This window comes from Colossoma macropomum, unplaced genomic scaffold (assembly GCF_904425465.1).
Source record: "Colossoma macropomum unplaced genomic scaffold, Colossoma_macropomum, whole genome shotgun sequence".
NCBI classification, from domain to species: Eukaryota; Metazoa; Chordata; class Actinopteri; order Characiformes; family Serrasalmidae; genus Colossoma; species Colossoma macropomum.
Window position 1 is genome coordinate 12,966,544 of NW_023494797.1, and position 14,777 is coordinate 12,981,320.

General features: G+C 38.7%; 1 protein-coding gene across 1 annotated transcript in view; it reads right to left on the reverse strand.

The window, feature by feature from the left end:
* brsk2b (BR serine/threonine kinase 2b) overlaps nucleotides 1–14,777 on the reverse strand; it is a 216,835-nt gene that overhangs the window by 52,444 nt on the left and 149,614 nt on the right. The window contains exons 4-5 of the mRNA XM_036584321.1: nucleotides 14,085–14,225; nucleotides 2,099–2,215 (exon numbers count right to left, since the gene is read on the reverse strand). Of these exons, the coding sequence (XP_036440214.1) occupies nucleotides 2,099–2,215; nucleotides 14,085–14,225 (258 nt within the window). The remainder of the gene's footprint in view (nucleotides 1–2,098; nucleotides 2,216–14,084; nucleotides 14,226–14,777) is intronic.

Here is a 14,777-nt window from a genome sequence, read left to right on the forward strand (position 1 = left end):
AAATGCTAATATGAGGCAAAGCTTTAATATAGGACAGATATGAAACTAAGGTTAAGATTTGGTCACCGAGAGCTGATTGAATCGTGCACACAGTAACCACACACCTCCGCTTTCCTATGCTCTGATTAGCAGAAACTTTGATTTTGCCTTTAACACAATGCTGATCATCTGTAAAATGGACCTGTGAGGTCTGTCCAGATAACCATACAAAAAATAGGCAATACAAAGACTATAACTAAACAGTCCAGGTTCCACTGGCCCCCTCAGGGAAAGCCCTTGTGGGTATTTGTTGTCTGTCTATTAGCCATGACCCAGTCCTTCACTTATCTCTGCTGTCACATTGAGCCTCGGGACTGGCTATTTTCCCTGATGCATGCAGATAAGAACAGCTTAACAGCTGGTAATCTGCCAAGTGGTCCACTGACTAGGAGTATCAGGTAGTGGGATCTCACTGGTTTGCTGGCGAGGACCTTCCCTAAGCTATCTATAGCATCTATGTAGACAAAACCTTTTAGCCCAGTAACCCTTATATCATGTCACATGCTATTCACACCAGGACTTAGATGTCTAAACTAGTGATCTGAATCTTAATTCAAACTGTATACAAATACTATAACAGTGTGTAAATATTTAGCATTTAGAGACTGATCGATCCTAAGGCCAATATGAAATCAATTACACACTAGAGCTCAAACACATGGAATCACACTTCAAATATTTGGAATCAATCTGGAATGTTTTTGATAAAATAAAAGCATCTGTTGCAGGTACATGCATAAATTATTCTTTTATGATGGTAGTATCCTTCAACTTTCAACTAATTCCAACTAATTAGTATATTAGTAAATATTAAACAAAATATCTTAAAAATTTCCCTCTGCTGTCTAACTTACAGTACTGCAGTCTAGACTGTATAGGTTATTACTGAATAAAACAGCAGCAATAATTAATCTGGCAAGTGACTGCAGACTTTTGAATGCTGTGTATGTCACCCAGTGATTTTAAGAAGCTAAACATTTCGTTAGCCAATAAAATCAGTCAATATCATCAAATTAAACAGACCACAGTAGTTTTCTGAGTGAAACACAGTATCAGGGAGGGACTCTGAGCTAACTAAGCATTAAGTGGAGGTGGTGGGGGTAGGCGGTGACACATGATCTCAGTGGTTAGTATTATTTCTCCCACCCAGTGGCGCATGGTGGTGTATCAGAAGACAAAAGTTGTTGACTTGATGAATTGCGCTAAATATGACCAGCGGCATGAGCTAACAAGACAAAAAAGGCACATTTTGATTTCAGGCTGACTTTAATGTGACGCTGTTCGTGGAACAAAACCTCATATCTCCATTTCTGTCATCAATTTTTTGACATAATTTCAAATTGCCAGCTCCTCTTTACAATGTGTTAAAATTCCATGATGAATGGGCCAACAGAAATGCTCCAAAATGACTTGGAATAAATAATTTCCATTATCTTCCATTAAAAGTTAAGAAAGTATTTTCCTTCTCCTGCAAAGTTACCTTTTTGAAGATATGAGGTTTGGTTCCAACAGCAGTGATAAATATAAGATGAGTCAAAAACAACTTCATAACAATCTTAAAACTGGTAAATTACATTAACCCTGACTCTCAAATAAGACTTCTATTAGCACAAGACAGTATGTTTGGTTGTTTTTCAATGCAGTATCACATTTTTTTAAAATACAAAATTTAGACATTTTTGGCTTCATTAGCGGGCGTTTCTGCCAATGCTGAAAAATCTGCAGAACCTCAATATAGGCCAGCGTTATCATCCAAACGACATATCGGTCAGATCCTATAGTGGACACTGACTATTTTGAGTCCCTAGACTCGTCACTCAGTTTATAATAGTCTAAGTGTTTGTGAACTGTGCTGGAAAGTGGTGGAGAAAGTTTACAAGGCCACAGCAGACATTCACACCTGTTAAATCACTATGGCGACAGGCTCTAAAGCTCTGACTGCCCTTTTACTATCTCTACATACAATCTCAGGGATGTACCGACATCAGGTAACAAATGTACGGATTGTTTCGTCATGGAGACGGAGCTGCACGGCAACCGCTATCAGAGTATGACTCACCCACAGCTAGTTTCCAAGAGACTATCTCCAACCTGCAGAGAAGCCATTCCAAAGTCTGCTATCCTAATGTTGTTCTTCTCATCCAGCAGCAGGTTCTCTGGTTTCAGGTCTCTGTGGCTGAACAAGAAAGAAAACAGTTTAACACAAGAAACCAGAACATCGATCTTCAGTGACTCACAATTTCAGTTACACATAGATCAAATTTCAAAGAAATCAGTTTTGTTGTTGGTTTTTAGTGTCTCCTTTCTTAACAGTACATTATGTCCCATTTCATAGGTGTTACATTCAGAGACTTGTTTTACTGTGCAAAGGGCAAAACAGAAGTAAGGAAACACAAATAGCCATTTTCATTAGAACTGTAAGCACATTTTTGTGCACTGCAAGGCTGTTAGAAAAACAATCAGCTTTATATATACAGTCATATGCGAACGTTTGAACACGTATGGGCAAATTAAACACAAATCCTCTACAGGGAACAAACCGTTATCATTTTTACTGTGAATGTGCCATAATGTTTGCACAGGCTACATTTTGCTTTATTTTTTCCCAATATGTTATATTCGGCAAATAAACAGTAACTGTGCATTAAAATGTGCAGAAGTGAAAATCAACGAATCGTGATTTGGGAGAGCTCAAACTTTTGGATGGATATATACATTCAGGACAAATAAATATATATTTAATTCCTTAAACATCTCCTTATGGTGATGCATGTTTGTTGTGACGGTAGCTGCTACTGCTTCACACATTTTACACTGTTCTGTCATTATAGCTCTTAATGATATGATCGTAGAAACTCATATTGTGATGATGAGAAAAATATGATTAAACATACCACCCATGGCAGTTTTCACACATGGCAGGTTTTTTTAGGGAGGCAATTATTTCTTTTAGAACCATGGGTTCTGTATAGAACCATTTCATGCTTAAATGGTTCTTTGCATGGTAAAATCGTTCTTCAGATTGAAGGAAAATGTGTTGTATATGGTTCTTTATAGAACCTTTTTGAAAATGGTTCTATATAGCACCAAAAAGGGTTGTTCTATTGCTATAAGCTTGACATCATAGCAATAACAGAACCCTTTTTGTTGCTATATAGAAGCATTTTAAAAACCTCCATTTTTAAATTCTCCACCAATCTGAAGAACCATTTCACCATGCAAAGAACTATTTAAGCATGAAACAGTTCTATATAGAGCTCATGGTTCTAAACTGAACCGTTGCCTTTACTGAAGAACCCTTGAAGGACCATCTTGAAGTGCATAAACACTCTTATATGGTTCTTGGCTTCAACTTAACAGTTCTAGGAAAATTGCTAGCATAGAACATTTACATTATGTGGAGGGTCTTTACATTTTGAAAACATCCCATTTGCCAAAATAGTTCTTTAAAGAATCATCTGTTGAAAAGTTCCTTATGGAACCAGAAGTGGTTCTCCTACAGCTTTGCTCCAAAGAACTCTTTTTGGTTCCTTTTTTAAGAGTGTATTGCTACATAAAAGAAGCACAATGATGCCTTTCTTTTCTGATGTGATGTGAGTAAATGGAACAGAACCGGACAGAATTCGTAACTGGTTCATATTTTAAATTGGGGGTAAATTTTAAAAGGGGTTATAACTGATTCATTTCATTAGAGTAACAATGAAAGGCAACTGAAGTTCAGCTTTGTTAGATCATCTTCACATAACATAAATTCAATAATCATACTATTAAGAGAAAAGACTAGGTTACAAGTTAGACATAGCCATTTTTGCCTCAGCAGTACAGAACTAATATCTGCATGGTAGCCCATGACAACCACTTAGCCGAGATAAATAATGATGTAGAAGTTGCAGAAGCTGCTTTCACCGCTTCACTATGGAAAGTGGCTGTACCTAATAATGTTTCTTCTTGTGCTTCTTTTTTTGGCTCACTTCAATTTCTTGGCGTAAGCATAGATAGAATCACGAATCAAGGCACTGAGCTAACAGAAGGGCTTCAAAGCCATCTCCGTTTCTTGTTTCAGCGTTCTTCAGATCAGAACCTCCTGACTCGGTGTCAAGGAACGAAGTCTTTGAAGTCTTTTCATCCAGTACAGGTCAGTGATTGAGGAACAAAAGACCATTTAGACCTCAGAAATCAGCGAGCAGCCCTTATTTTTGCTAATGCTCATATTCAAAAGGCCATGCAACCTGCAAATCAATGAGGTTGTGCCATTGGCCAAATATCTTGGTCATGTTTTTTGTGTTGTTTTTCTAGTTAATTCTATGAGTGAAAAACATCAAAGTGTCAGAACATTGTGTGTTCATTTAATAATGAATAGAGCAAGAGAAATCAACCAAAATTGCCAGGGATGTGCAGGAGTAATCACAGACTTGGTTAACTCCTTAAAAGGTCAGGGCCTGCCATCGGGCCCAAACTTTTATTACACACTTCTATAACCTCAGAACAGCTCAGCCATGTACTGAATAATAAGCCTTAGCTTGTAATAAACCTGGGATTTTAAGGGGTTAAACAATTCATGGTGGTAGTATTTTAATACTGAAAACACTCTTTACGTTTCATCACAGCAAGACAGAGAAAATATACAGGGTAACGATTCAGTGAATACAGATCTTATGATTTAACAGTCTGTTTTGCTTGTATCTGTGTATATTACACTTTGCAACTATGGAACATGAGTGCTTGAACGTTAGCTTGCTATAAAGGACACATTGGCTCAATCCCTTTTCATCCCTCGCACCCACCACTTAGCCTTAGCCCTCCGTTTTGCGTGTTCGGGCCTAGGGGTAGGGTGTCCAGATTTTTGTTGAGATGGAGAGGTAGAGGCAAAGTGTTCGGGCTACATGGCCCTCCAAACAGAGGTTTTTAGAAGCGCACTCCAAACAGAGTGTTATGAAAAAAAAGAAAAACCGGCAAAATGGCTGTGCAAGTGACCAAAGAAACCCACAAATGTGAGAATTTAAAATTACAATAACCACTGAATTATCTTAATGTCATTTCAATGTATTATGGTTCTTCATAACAAGCATAAACATTCGCTAATAGTATGCTAATGTCTCGGTAGCTAGCTAGCTAAATTTCCCGTTCCACCTTAAATTGTCCATCAGTACTGATGCCTGAAATGCCAGAATGTAACTGCTGCTCCATTTAAGGTAGAACAGGAAAATTAAAACGAGAAGCTGGCTAATAGCTGACCTCAGCTTCACTTCGCCAAAGAACGAGGGGTGGGCGATAATAAATAATTATCGTATCAACCCTCTTTGAAAGCATATGATGTCCTTAATGTAGCTAAAGACCAGCAGTGAGGTTGCTGAACTTTACCCTCCTCTACTATCACTGCAGACTGGCAGGGTTGCCTACAGAGCAGCACTAGTAGCCTCTTAATGAAGTGATGTTTTTTTATTTGAAGATTCTCCATTTCATAGGGGGAGATTTCAACCACTATCCCTTGTAACTCAGTTCCAAGGGGCAAGGTGACAAGGGGTAGGGGTAAAAAAAAGAGATGGGATTGGGCCATTGTTAAGGATGTGACTAAGAAGGCAGAGATAGCGCAGATGCGCAGTCCAAAAACAGTTTCACTGACAAACATGTCGGCACATCGTCCACTAAAGGAAAAATAACCTTGTGCAGGTGAAGATGACGACTCCTCATCAGCATCAGCAACTTTGCACTGGATAGCTTTTAAGTTATCAAAAGAGGCAGCCTCTGATTCTCCTCCAAAAAGAAAACCTATCCATTTGCCTTGGCCGATTTTTAAAAACTAAAACATGTTTTCAAAGGATTTTTGCTGCTAAATGTTTGTGCTTCTTGGTTTTTAGCCTGCTAATCCCAGTGCTACCACATTGAAAATATAAGCCTACAGCCCTGTTATTTTTGGCCAAAGTTCAGCTGTTTTTTCCTTTTTTTGTGGTCAACTGTATATACATTCATTACCTCTTACAGATACTCAGATATCAAAATTAGAATGCACATCCCTAAAACTTGGAATAAAATCTTTCTACATTAACATGCATTAAGATTTAAGAAAGTTCTTTCCTTCTCTTATTAAGATACCATTTTTAAAGTTTCAATAAAGTTGTCATTAACTGAAGAAAACTGGCTTAAACCGGACCAAATCCAAAGAGTTTCACTTCTCATACTTTCCCTCTAAACTTCAATCATGACCTCAGGATGTTATTGACTCCCACTTCCTTTATAGTGGTCAAAAGTCCCTCCCTGCCCTCACCGTAAATCCCCCTGATGGGTATGAAAACACCTGCTCGGGCTCCAAATTACCTGATCAAGTGATAGGACCACGATCAGACAGTGTTCTGCACTTTCTCTGTGGGTCTGCCATGGATTCGGCTCAGCTGGACGCTGGCAATTCCACTAGTGCTTTTCATTTGGCTCTTATGTTCTGCCATGGAGGCCTACACAAAGGCTTTTTCTCTGAGTAACCTGTTGTGAAGCTGGCAGCAAGAAAATGGTTTACACCTCCCACCGATACCATAACCGATCAACATGCAGTGCAGAACAGGTTCATAGATGACTATGCAATAACCGCTGGGAATAAAGAGGTACTCACTGGCGTTGGAAACGTCCTGCATCGTGGAAAATGAGAGTTTAATATTTCTTAAATGCCTTATTTAGTGCTTATGCACGTGTTATGAATTCCCTGTGTACTGTAAGTAGCCTTCAAATAAAGCGTTACTTCACTTATTCAGTCTTCAGCAGTTTAGCCCCACCCATTCATGAAGTCACAGGCAGTGTTGCAGCCAGGGCTGCTTTTTGAATGAGACACAATACAAGGCAGCCAATCAGAATGAAAGTCATTTACGTGTATCAGTTTACTGTATCTGGTATGATAGCCAAAATGGTTCAATGCTAAGGACAAAAGGAGGTTCAAAACTGGTGATGTAAAAAGTTGAGTTATTTTCATCCTACCAGAACAGAACATTCATGCAGTTCAGGAGCTTTTAGAAGTGTATGTAGTGGGTCAATAAGAGTGTATGATTAGCAATCAGTAAGAAGCTGTTTTGCGGACATCAGGATCGAACAATTGATCTTTGAGAATGAGGCGGCTGTAGAGCTGTACCCATAGACTACAACAACAGGCAAAGACTGTAGAGGACACAGTGGAAAACAGCAGGAGGAAGGATTTTACTGAAAGGCTGCTAGATTTGTTTTGTTGTTGTTGTTGCTGTAGCTCTTATTTTTAGCTCCTTTAACTGTGGTCTGTGGCCCAGTCTTAAAAACAAAGGTTTTTAAACGTTCTTGGTTTGGATGTATAGCTCTATGGAAAATCTTTGGTAATCAAAATTCACTTACAATAATGTTCCATCAACTGATTTGTTCATCAGGGCAGCACCTCTCGACCTAGTCCTCCCCATATGGTCTACATTTGTGCTCCGACCCAACTTGCAACATGTATGGACAGAGAAAAAATCTGGACCGTGTGGGGGATCCCTGAGGACTGGTTTGAGAACCACTGCTTTAGGGAACCAAAAGTGGTTCTTCCATGGCATGGCTCTGAAGAATGCACAACAATCCTCTCCACTTAAGGCAAGTTCACATTTGGCAGGTTTGGTGCAACTAAAACTCTGCTCTGTTGATGTGATTTGCTAGAAAAAGATAGAACGCCACCATTCAGACTCTCGTACGGCTCTTATAAGTGGACCAAAACTCCCAGAGGAGGTCAGTCCCCTGTCCACATCTAAACAAAATAGGAACACAAAATGGATTGGAATGAATTTTTGGGTCTGCTGCTTCTTTACTGTGTCGGAGAGAAAACAGCAGCAGGGAGCAGATCTACGTTTGTTTATTTGGGTCTCCTAGTAACGGGAGAATGCGAGAGTTAGCAAGAGTTCACGTGAGTTCTCGCGAGTTCAGTCAGTTCCGTTCAGTTCAGCAACAGCTTAAAAGTTGCGTGATCCCTAATCATTTAGTGCGTGATCCCCAGTATTTAAGTCACCCAAAAAAATCAGTCGGAAAGTGTGAGACGCTCAAGCTTTTTATAATCTGTTAAGACTTTAAAAGTCATGTAGTGTACCCATGGCTTGAACGGACCAAACACAGAACAAATCAGTGTCCGTTCTCTACACACCTTCTTTGGTATGTGGAAGCGTCCATGTGTCCATTATGTTCTGCTTATAAGCTCTGAACCAGTATTTATAGATTTGAGGGCATGTGTTTAAAATGTGTCTGAGGCATGTTCAAAAAATGATAAATTATGCCACATACACACATCACTGCAGACGTCAATTATATTATATATTAAAGTGCCAATCTTCAACGTTTTATAAAGTCAGACACTCAAGGCCATGTGTTTCACAGTGATTTCACATGCTTGGTGTCGTGGGAAACAACAGTAATGCACGGCCTCTTGTGGCTTATTGCTCTAGAATATCACAGGACAGAGATAAAACAAGACATTTATAAACCTCTGAGCTCAAGTTATTTGGATATTATCCCAGTTACTGTTACCAAAAGTACATCATAAAAAATCTGCCCAGTTTGTCCATATATGACTTTGTTTACATCTTTTGATTTAATGTTAAATATCAGTGTAAATGCTAAGTGAACCAGAACTAAAATATAACAAGGCATCATTAACTTCTTTGCTGCAGTCCAAAAGAATCATACTGCAATGGCAAACACACTCTTAACATGTGTTTATGGTTGTTTGTAAGTTTTCTGGGTACTTGGTATGAGTTTGGCTTCCACTGTTTGCCACGAGTTCCACGTTTTGTTGGCTGCTGTGGAACAAGAACACCTCCTATATGAATAAGGGTAAATATACATGTTCTCCTATTCTCTTCACTGGTTGGTCACCTTCTTCACTGTGATTCCCAGACCAAGGAGTGTTCACTTTCCCCTTTGGCTACATTCCCACCTCAGTGGTTTGTGGGTTTCTAGGGCGTCCACTTGACCTGCCCTTCCCCTCACATTAACTTTCCTTTCTCCCCGGTTCTCCATCACCACCCTTTGAGGAAGGAGCTGAGGAAGATGGATGGTCATTATCCCCCCTGACCAGCAGTAACACTCAGAACCAATAAACACAACCAGGCTCTCCTTGAGGAGAGGACAAGCTCTCTGTCAGCAAAGGCTGCTATTACACCCTGGGGCCTCTGTCATAAGGAGCAAAAAGGAGCAATCTCAAACCTGCAATCAAACAGGCCTGCTTCTAAAGGATAACAGCCGAGCCCAGAAATCCTCTTCAAAAGACAATAAAATGGTGAGTATTGGAATAGTTAAGCACAAATAAGTGACTTTGGCTGACCTTGTACGGAGCTTATAGAGGACATGTACGATTTACTGTCTATGAGACGCTTATCTTATGGCATTGGAAGCCCACCCCACATACAGTGGGCATTATTTCAGAAACAGTACTGTCACTATCAAGTCTATTAGTAATGAAGTAATCTAACAAATATTTAGCTGCTGTACAAGGCCAAAGAATAAAAACAGACTTAACTGAACCAAAAAATGGGCATCCTTTTAAAGACTCCAAAATACTTTATTAAAGATGTGACTGTGACTGCTCTAATAATTAATTTATTATTTCCACCAAATATTTGGCAAACGTTCATTTTAGGGCTCTCAAATGACTGAAGTATTCTATCATGATTAATCACATTAATTTGTCATAAAATTGTGATTAATTACATTATTTTGTGTGTTTTATTTGCAAAAAATCGCTAAAATTGTTCAGAAGGTATCACTTTAAAAAGCATTTAAAAGCTGTTTTTGAATGAAAGGACTATGGATTCTTTCACTGAAACAAATAGTGTGCTGCAGCTGGGTTTCAGAGTGCACTACTCAGGATGAGCTGGAGGGTCAAAATGGGAAAATGTGTTAATGGTGTTAAAAAATTAGTTAAAATGTTAATAACATTAATAAATGTATTACTACTGTGTAATTAACAAGTTAATGTTAACAGTCCTAGTTAATTTATTTACTAAATGGTTTGTGGCTTTGTAATTTCTTTTTTCTAAAGCAACATAAACTGCAAATGTAAATGCACCTGTAAGATGTGTTTACGGTTTGTTTATTAACAACCTGCACTTATTATTTGTCCTCGGTGTCCACATTTTAAGTCTTTTAGGGTCATAGATCCTTGTTGGTCCTCTGGGCCCTTTGTATGAGTTTAACTTCCAGCGTTTCCCAGATTTTCCAAATAGGTTGTGGATTCTATCATAGCAAAGTACAGTGCTTGAGCAGTAGGGCTTCAGCCTGCACTATTATTATTGGGAAAACTAGGAAAACACATAACCAGCATAAAAAAAATAGTGGTGTTAATAATTTTACATGAAAAAAATGAAATATGAAGAAAAGTATTTTGAATAGGAATGTTAATGAAGTCAAAGATGACCCCAGGTTCTTTTTTTTTTGATTAACATTAACCTTTTATTAGCACATTAGCAGTTAGCATTTTAGCAGAGCACAAACAAATTGTCCAAATTAACCACATTTTAAGAACCTTGCTGGGTTCTTTGACTGTTTGACTGCAAAAGCCATGCAGTAACATCTCAATAGATAACATGATAAAACATTGGTAATAATTTCAAACAATTTATCACGTTAACATGTTATTAATATGTTACTGCTGCGTTATTAACAAGTTAACGTTAACTGACCTAGTTTATTTATGTGTCATGTGTTTGTGAGGTTGTAAAGGTGTGTAAAGATGGTTTGCTTTTGTATGTTTCTTGTTTTGTTTATTTGTTTCATAAAAAAAATACCCAGTCAGGCATAGTTACGCACTTAAAATGTAGATGCATGCAGAACATGTAACCCTGATGGTGCACCTCCAGCTCCACACTGCCGCCCGGAGCGTATTTCTGTCATTCTGCACGGTCATGGCTTTCCCAAGTTTGTATATTCCACAAAGTTTAGGAATCCATTTCCTGCTGTGTCAGTTCCGAACTTGTGATTGACGAAGAGTCACAGCATTTCTCTAGGCAGAGTCAACTAGGTTAGGACTATACGTTTTACTCTCTCTCTCTCCCTCTCTCTCTCTCTCCCTCTACCTCTCTCACTCTCGCTCCTTGTGTCAGGTGAAACCTGACAGCAGTCAGGGATAAAAAGGAAGTGAACCTGACAGGCTTGCTTCCTATCAGTTTGACAGCCAAACCCAGAGTCTCCCTCGGCTCTACTGCCAGCGCTCAGGCTGGAGCTGAAAAAAAAAAAGAAAATAAAAAACACCATAATTTAGCCTGTGGATGCAATGATGGTGGACAGCTAACAACACGGCACATTAGCGAGTGCTCTCGGGCTGTGGAGAGGGTAAAGACTGTGGGAGAGCAGCAGAAGGCCCCGAGAAAAGGAGCATCCCACAATGCTATTTATTCAGTCATTTCCATCACCTATGCGAGGAGGCCTTCAACCCATCCATCAGCTCAGTACAGAGGGGGCTCGAAGCATGGAGCGGTCTTCATTAGACCGGGGCGAATGGTAAACAGATGCAAATGTTGTGCTAATGGCTGTGCTTTCAATACATTAGCATATTAACACATGAAGAGGGAAGAGTGAATGAATGAGGTATGAAGGAAAGTCGCTCAAATAGAAACATTAATGGCATCGGAGCGAACTCCGAATTTCTGTTTTTATATTGATTAATATTAGCATTTTATTAGCATTTTAGTGATTAGTATTTCAGCAGAACACAAAAATTCAGTCCAAAAGAACCACATTTCAAGAACCTCTGCTCTTTGAACATCTGACAGCGAAAGCCGCGCAATAACATCTTAATAGATAACGTGATAAAACATTTGTAGCTCTGTGGTGGAAGGCTCAGTTTCTCCCTGATTATTTCCTCCTGTTGTGCAGCTAATTGAAGCCCTGTGGGCTCGGAGCTCTGCAGAGAGACAGCAGATGGAGAGAATTTCAACGTGTTTTCTCTCTGCAATATCTCAGAGCCAGAGAGACGAGAGCGGCTCGAGGACACATTCCGTGATAGAAACTGCACTTTCATGTGTCATCCCGAAAAAGGGGGAGCTATCTGTCTCCCACCTGCCAGAGAGGGGCAACATAATGATGCCTCGCCGGGGTGATATTTGGTATTTGCAACAATGCCTCATAATGACTGAGTAAGGCATCACTTCGGGAGGCCTTCATCATACATAACTGATGTTACCATAAGTGCGGTAATAAATGTGTCACAATCAGATCTTTGACGCATGAAAAACAGGAAAAAGAGTCTTTCGGAAAACTTTAATATGAACTTCCTCAGGATTTCAACGTGTACTAAAGTAAATAAAACAGAGCTAAAACACATTAAAGCATGGTTTCCAACAATTTGGCTTCTGCTAATGTGTGAAAAATACACATATATGTGATTTCTGAAGATATTTTGGCTGCATCTATAAAAAATTTTCATTTGTGAATATTCCATCTAATATAATCTTGAATATTCAAATACTGTATAAGAGTAAGGGAAGTTCAAGTTAGGGGTTTAACTTTAACGATTAAATGGAAACTTTTAAAATTTGTATTATTAGTATTATTATTATTATTATTATTATTATTATTGGTACTACTTAAAATGACTACAAAGTAAAAGGAAAACACTGATCTTATCACTGGTCACTTATCACTGATAAACACTTATTGTGGCATGAATACTATTCTGGGGTATTCTGTCTAATCTGGCAACCCTGGCTAGGTTGCTGAGGCTGTTTGAACTTGCCAGTGAAGTGTGCTACTGTGTTTAGCTTCATAAACAAACTGCTCTTCTGTTTTCAGATATTTTAATTATCAAAATTTTTCTAATCACATCAGTACAAGATTAAGCAAAATTATCTTATAAATGAAGCTCATGTGAACTCTTCTTATATGGGATTTAAGCACTGGCCTGATGCTGTGGTCTGAGGATGTTCTAAAATGATTTTTGTGCAGGCATGGTATCTGCCTGCCACAATGGCACAGTGGATCCCCTGAGTGTGTTTAACCAGCACAGCTCAACAGCCACATTTCTATAACAATCTCATCTATTTCAGATACAATAAAAATAATAATAATTCTCCAAATTATAAAAAAGGTCAGTTATGTCCATGGGTGGGAATACTGGGGTCTTGCTGTGTTTTGCATTTAAAAAATAAAAAAATGAATGACATGTAAACCTGTGGTAAATGAGTTTTTACCATCATTCATGGATGTTACCTCAAGAAGACTTGGAAAGCATATAAAATCTGGAAGACCTGAAGGCCCTTATAAGGTTAAAGAACAGTGAAAAGGTGGGACTTCAACTCAATATGAAGAAGACTGAGCTTATGACAAGAAGAAAGATTGCAAACTTTACCATTGATGGAGAAGATGTGGAAATGGTGGACAGCCTTGGCTTATTGTAATCAATTATTACCAACAAAGGTTTCAACACTGAAGAAATGCAACACAGACTGGCACTCGGCAGAACAAGAATGAAGGAGCTCGAAAAGATCTGTCTCTACCAAAGATCAGAATTGTCCAGGCTGTGGTCTTCTTGGTGGTTTCACCTCTTATGGACATGAAAGCTGGACAATAAACAAGTGAGATGCCTTTGAACTTTGGTGTTGGTGAAGACTTTTAAGAGAACCTTTGACGGCAAAGAAAACAAACAAATGGATCTTTGACCAAATCAAGCTTCATCCTCACTCGAAGCCCAGATAACCAAACTGAAGCTTTTATTTTGGGCATATTCTGAGAAGAACTGGTTCACTGGAAAAATCATTATGCTTGTAACAGCTAAAGATAAAAGAGGAGACGGCCAACTACAAGATGGATGGAAACAATCAGAGGAATTCTGAGCAAGACATTCAGAAGCCTGAAGACCCAAACAGAAGGCAGGATATTCTGGAGAAACACTGTCCATATGGTCAACAAGAGTCAGAATCAACTTGACAGCAGTCAATAATAATAATAATAATAATAATAGAGTGAGTACCACTAATACTAATGTATGGCAATAAAGAATCTTGAATCTTGAATATGAACTGAGAGCAATAGAGGGTTTTATGTTACAGTGATTAATACATGAGAACTGAACTCACCATATTGAATGACTGTGGCAGAAGTCCAGTGCGGAGATGATCTGTCTGAAGAACTTTCGGGCTTCTTTGGGTGTTAACCTGCCCTTCTTTACCAGATAATCAAACAGCTCACCACCTGACACGTGCTCTAGAACCAAATATCTGCCAGAAACAAAGCACAAAAACAGAACAGTCGATTTCCGCTCATCAAACAGACAAAAGCACTAGAGGTGCTTGATGTGTCAAAGTCTTTTTCACTCATCTTCAACCTTTTCACAGTTCCATCTGGAGTATTTGAGGGCATGTATACTTAAAGAAAAGGAAAAAAAAAAACAAAAAAATATGCCTGAAGGTAGGCAGAAGTAAGTGAGGTTCTGAGTGAAGGTCAGAGAAAATTGCACCTTTTCTCAGCACTAGTAACTCACTTATAATCACATTCAACTCCTTTTTGCTTTGTTTGTGTGAGTGAGTGTTGTTTTTTACACTATTTGAAATGCTGCCCTTTACATTGCTTGTCGTTCCCATGATGAATACAAATAGAGATCACCCAAAATAATTTGAAATAAAATATTATTACACTCACATATATTCAACCTAGAAATTTCTCCTCCCCATTACCATTTTGTCGTCGATTTCTTATGACAACAGCAGTACACTTTTACTGACCACTTTATTAGGCCAGCTTAAGACAGAGGCGCTTTTTAGTTCTGCAAT